The following is a 5,577-nucleotide window of genomic DNA, read 5'->3' as shown; positions in this document are numbered from 1 at the left end:
GTTAAAACCCTATTCATGCCTGACTCCTCACCTCAACCCAAAGCCTCGGGTTAACCCTATTCGTTATGCCCTAATTCGTGGTTCCCACCCTGTGGTCCGAAAAGGCTGTGGGAAGTGGTCCACGGAACTGCTAGATTTTTTTTCTTCTTCACAAAGCACCGTATTTTTTTTTACTGCCCATTGTACAACTATTTCGATTATATCGCGACTCGTACACACAAGTTGGCGATTGACTGAATCTGCTCATTTTCTGACATTGGTTTACTGACGTTATAACGCCTCAAATTGTCACGGTTGGCTACGTACGATGCGAAATAAGTTCAACATACATGCATATTTGCATGGTGGTCCACCAAACTAACCCGAGCACCGAATCATATTCTTACCCTCAGCTTATTTCCAACAACACGAGCGATCACCCTCTCCAAACCAGAGCAAAGATCCCCCGTGTAGCCTTTAACAGACTGTTGGGGCAAGTGCTGTTAGCGAGCACCTGTGAAGGCCGGCACTTGTGGCACACGAGGGGGATGCTGGTTAGCGCCACATCCGGTCACCTTTGTCTCCCTCGTGTGGCGATGTTGACACATCAGACCAGGTACTCATTTTAACGCTGAGTCGACCTTTCAGGAGGAGGCCCAAGAACGGTTCAGATAATCGTCACTGGTCTTGGCCGTGAGCGGGAATGGAACTCGGGCGGCTGGGTTCGTAGTGCAGCGTAGCGCTAACTGCTCCCAACGACATCTCCCCACGCAAGCAGAGAAAGTGAGACCCACAGTGCCCCCTCCTGGATAAAGTTATATAAGTGTGCAAGATGAGCAAGCAGCCAACGTTCATCATTGGAAGTCCCTTGTCAGGATCAAAATATAAGAATAGGTTTTACCCTTTCCGGCAATAAAACAGGTGTGAAGATGTATAAACACCAAACTGTGGTAATATCTGGTTAATGCAGACATGATTCCTTGCAAAAGGTTTCAGTTTGGTGTTTAAACATCTTAACACCTGTTTTATTGCCAGAAAGGGTCAAACATATTCTTATAACCAACGTTCAGTTTAAATCTGAACAATGTAGTGTGTACATGCAACTGACAAATATGCAACTGCCATTGCAACCGTGATTGGCTCTGCTGGTGGAATTCAGTGTAATAAACTCCTCCAGGATAAATAAAGATTCTGAGTAAAGATTCTAAATGACATGGTCAGGTGCAAGTTCACAGTCGGTGGGAAGAAGGGGGGATCAACCTTGGCCCACAGAAGCGCTCTCATGGCCCTGGCTGCTTTCTTGGGCCTGGGTGCGGGGGCCTTGGACTTTATGGTTGCTGAGCAAATTTTAGCACTGGCACAGGCCTTAAGAATAGTTTAGCCAGTCAATGATGAGGACAAGCAGACCTCCTTGTGGATTGCGAAGAGCATAAGAGCCCATGAGGAGGTGATGAGGCCACACCGTGTCGTCACGCAAATAGCAGATCCATCAACCCATCAAGGACTAGAGAGGGTTCAGAGAAAATGGAGCGTGAAAGAAGACGCCGAACCGGGTTGTATTTAGTCGAGGACTTTTTTTCAGAAGGGGGGGAGGACTTGATGTAGTATTGATACTTACGTGATCCGAGGGTAGAAATACACGCGTGATTTAAGGGTAGAATATCAGAATGACATCACGAGAAAAGAGAGAGCGGTGACGTCATCGAGAGAGGCGGGGCGATTGTAGCCTTTCTGGGAGAGGAATGGAGCAAGGTGGACACGTACGGCGTGAGCCCACGCGAAATTAAGAAAAGTGTCGACCCTCAATATTCATCTGGTGGACAACTTTTTGGCGTCATCTGGTCCAACCCATGTGAGACTAGGCTCTAAGGAAAGCTGTCTCGGGTGTGGACCAATCAACTTCAAGGACAGTGCACATTATCAGAGTTATGTCTTGTGTTTGTATTATGACTGCAGGTATTGCGGTCTATGCAAACATGACTCCTTGTAAAAAGGTGTCAGTTTTGTTGCCAGATAGAAGGGTAAAAAACCAATTATCATATTTTTACTGGCAAATGAGGTTCCCATAGTGTAGATGCTTGCCCCGAGCTCTCATACTCTGATGGTGCATTGTCTTTGAGTTGTGCGCCTTTTGGCGTCATCTGGTCCAACCCATGTGAGACTAGGCTCTAAGGAAAGCTGTCTCGGGTGTGGACCAATCAACTTCAAGGACAGTGCACATTATCAGAGTTATGTCTTTTGTTTGTATTATGACTGCAGGTATTGCGGTCTATGCAAACATGACTCCTTGTAAAAAGGTGTCAGTTTTGTTGCCAGATAGAAGGGTAAAAAAACAATTATCGACTTACTGGACGTCCATGAAAAAGAGCTTCATAGCTCATCACATTCCTCCAGTCTAAAGAAAGAGTCTGATTCCCTATCCACAAATAAACATGAATAATTAGGATTTACTTTCACTTCCAAGCAGTGCAATGGCTCGGATATTAATGATAGTGGATTGATAATAGGAAATAGCACAGATCACTTGGATAGTATGGATAATAGAAAACATGTATAACACGGCCTCGGATAAGATTTAGGAGTTTCAGTATAAAATATTTACGCTGTGGTTAATGTAGCCCAGTAGAATGTAAGTGCAGAAAAACGAAAGTTGATTATAAAGCTGTGTCCACGAGTGTTCCTTTTTCCACAGCTTTTAGTATTATTGTGAATAATGAACTATATATTTGTGCGACAAACACATTAAATGTATCAAATATTCTACCAATGTGGTGATGGGCATAATATTGTTATTAATGTATTGGGGAACAGACTATAACTGGTGATTGAATGTACAGTACTTGTCAAAAAAATAATGAATTAATTTGATTTCTCTATATTTTGTATAATGTAATGAATTCATAATTGTGAGCAATCCTAGTTAATCTGACATTTTTGTGAAATTTCTCCAAATGACAAATCAGAAGTCGCTGCTAACTAAACTTTATATTTCACTAGCTTTACTACCCGGCTTCGCCCGGCACTTGGATTCACCACGCCCGGCCCGCCTTTGTCTCCCCAGTGGCGATGTTCACACGCCACACCAGTTACTCGTTTGAGGTTGAGTCGACCTAGGGGAGACCCAGTACCGGTACAAATAATCGTCACCGGTGGTGGCCGTGTGCGGGAATCGAACTCGGGTGGCCTGGTTCGTAGCGCAACGCGCTAACCACTACACTACAATACGTTACGCTTCCACATGCGTGGGTCACGTGACAGATTTGACGTCACAGATCACTTGCCGTGCAAAAATATATGCATTATTGAGCTCCCCCCCCCCCCCCCCCCCCAAAAAGTATATATTTATAATTTTTGCATGGTGTACAGTTTGGAAAGTACCCACATGGCAAATTTCCAGTTTGTTGCATGTCGGGAAGTACGCTAAACATTTTGAACAGACACACATTCGCAACTTTGCCTTTTATATATATGGAGTTAAATGAATTCTAAACAAAACTTCAGTCAACATTGACTGATTCACGTATTTTCATTATTTGGTCGTATTTATAACTCTGATCCAAAATTCAGTTGTATTCATTTATACAAATTTGTTTTTCCAACCTAATTCGTTATAAGTTTCTGTTTCAATGGATACCATAGAGTTTAGAAGATCGTGTCTTCATGTAAATTGCTGGAACGAACGATGTTTAGCTATTTAATCCTGGAATGTCACGCAAGAACAACAAACGTTCTGGTACTATTTCTATGGAATATGTGCTCGTACCTTAACCTACAATACCGAGCATTCATTATTTATTTTGTCAAATATAAAATGGACACGGGAAATACATGGGCATGACATTTTCTCAGACCACAACGACCGCCCCCACTGCACGTCAACAGCTGCTCGTTCTATAATTATATAATTATGTAATAAAGGTCGTGGAAGCGATTTCTGGAATCAGGGTCTTTATTTGTCTTTCATTCACAACACTCCTTCATATAAATTCCACTCCTGTCTTACTCCTTCACGCTGCTAACAGACAGCGTGAGAGGAAGAGAGAGACTCGTGCTGCCACGTGGCAGGCCTGGACCCCCGCTCCAGTGTGGCCTCTTCGTTAGTTCCAGATCTGACCACGTGTTGTCCGTCTCCACCCCTTTTAATACCCGGGTCACGTGGTACCTTTCCACCAGTCCTGGTTAACCTCCATGGAATCTTCCAGACTCCATCGTACGATCCCAGGACCACGCCCCTGACTCGTCCCCCCATTGGCTGTGACTAAAGCCAGCAGATCCAATCCTCTACTTGCAGATGTCACCTTCCCATTATGTCAGGGCCACGCCCCTAGACTTCTCCCCATTGGCTATGGGCCAGGACCGGTAGAGCCAATCATCGTAACGAGGTGTGATCATTCAACCCCCCGGTTATACCCTCACATTACAATTAATCTGAGTTTACCAGTCTGTTCAACAGCGCAACAGGTGAAGTGTAGTCTCCAACTTAGCAACTCGGCATCTACATCAACATCAGCCTGCCACAGCCATGGACGCCGAGGAGTACAAAGTTCGAGGTGAGTTGATGTTTCTAAATAAGCATGGCACTAATTAGCCAAACTTAAGTTGTGGTATTTCCCAAACGTGTAACAAGTTGCTTGGGTTTTTTTCTCTCCATGCTTTGATGTCCTCTATAACAGTTTGGAATCTATCGAGACCAAAAGTGTAATTTCTAAGGGCAAAACAATGGCAGTACAGCATTAAAGAAAAAAAAGCATTTAAGGTACAAAACGGGCATTACAGTATTATCAAGTTTACAATACGTATTTGATTTACATGGAAGTTGATGTAGTATTTTATGGTGATTATTGTACATGGGTATACAGTACTTTTAACGATTTATAGTGGATGGAAATTATGCGTAAAATATGCTTGGACTTATGGGTGCATACAAGATGTAATTGTTAACCTATCCTGTAAAGTAAGGTTTACATCCACAACTTGGAAAGAGTCTATAATCACATCAGGGTTAACATTTGTAACGAGAGAAATGGGAAAGCATGAATAAATACGGGCACATGGGTAAGATTTTTAAAATAAGCACTGTTGCAATTGTATGTATGTTGAACTTCTTTAGCACTATACATGCTAATCGGAGGTGCGAATTTACAGTGGCAATTCAGTACACTATTGTACATTTTATAAATTGACATTGTAAACAAACAAAAAATTACAGTACACAAGACAACACAACAGAGGTACAAAATGAAGAAATGAAATACATTTTACTTGGTTAAAACTCCAAACCAAAGATTATGCAAATTCTAATCACATTCGTTAATGACACTGCCTTCCGAACATCCTCAGGAAAATGTAATAGGTCCAAATTTTTTTGAATTGTTCATCTATAACACGGGCGTTTAAACGTACTTTTAACACGGACGAACTGAGCTCCATTACCGGCCATGATTAACATACATAAGTGGATTGATAACATCATGTAAATTCTGAAAAAAAATGTCAACAGAAAATAGTTATCATCAGTCTGAAATCGGCTTTAGTATTTATACTGTATTCCTGTCCATCATTTGTATAATAGAAACATGTAGTTAGTATAAACTTTGC

The 5,577-nt window shown here is 42.3% G+C and overlaps 1 protein-coding gene across 2 annotated transcripts in view; it reads left to right on the top strand.

Moving 5' to 3' along the window:
* The first annotated feature begins 4,342 nt into the window (after positions 1 to 4,342).
* The window catches only part of LOC144742123 (histidine decarboxylase-like), a 48,319-nt gene continuing 47,084 nt past the window's right edge, over positions 4,343 to 5,577 (top strand). For both annotated transcript variants that reach the window (XM_078624625.1, XM_078624640.1), the window contains exon 1: positions 4,343 to 4,529. In XM_078624625.1, the coding sequence (XP_078480751.1) occupies positions 4,502 to 4,529 (28 nt within the window). In that variant the 5' untranslated portion in view covers positions 4,343 to 4,501. The remainder of the gene's footprint in view (positions 4,530 to 5,577) is intronic.

This window comes from Lampetra planeri, chromosome 3 (genome assembly GCF_965212315.1).
Source record: "Lampetra planeri chromosome 3, kcLamPlan1.2.h2, whole genome shotgun sequence".
Taxonomy (NCBI): domain Eukaryota; kingdom Metazoa; phylum Chordata; class Hyperoartia; order Petromyzontiformes; family Petromyzontidae; genus Lampetra; species Lampetra planeri.
This window is presented reverse-complemented; position numbering and strand designations above follow the sequence as displayed.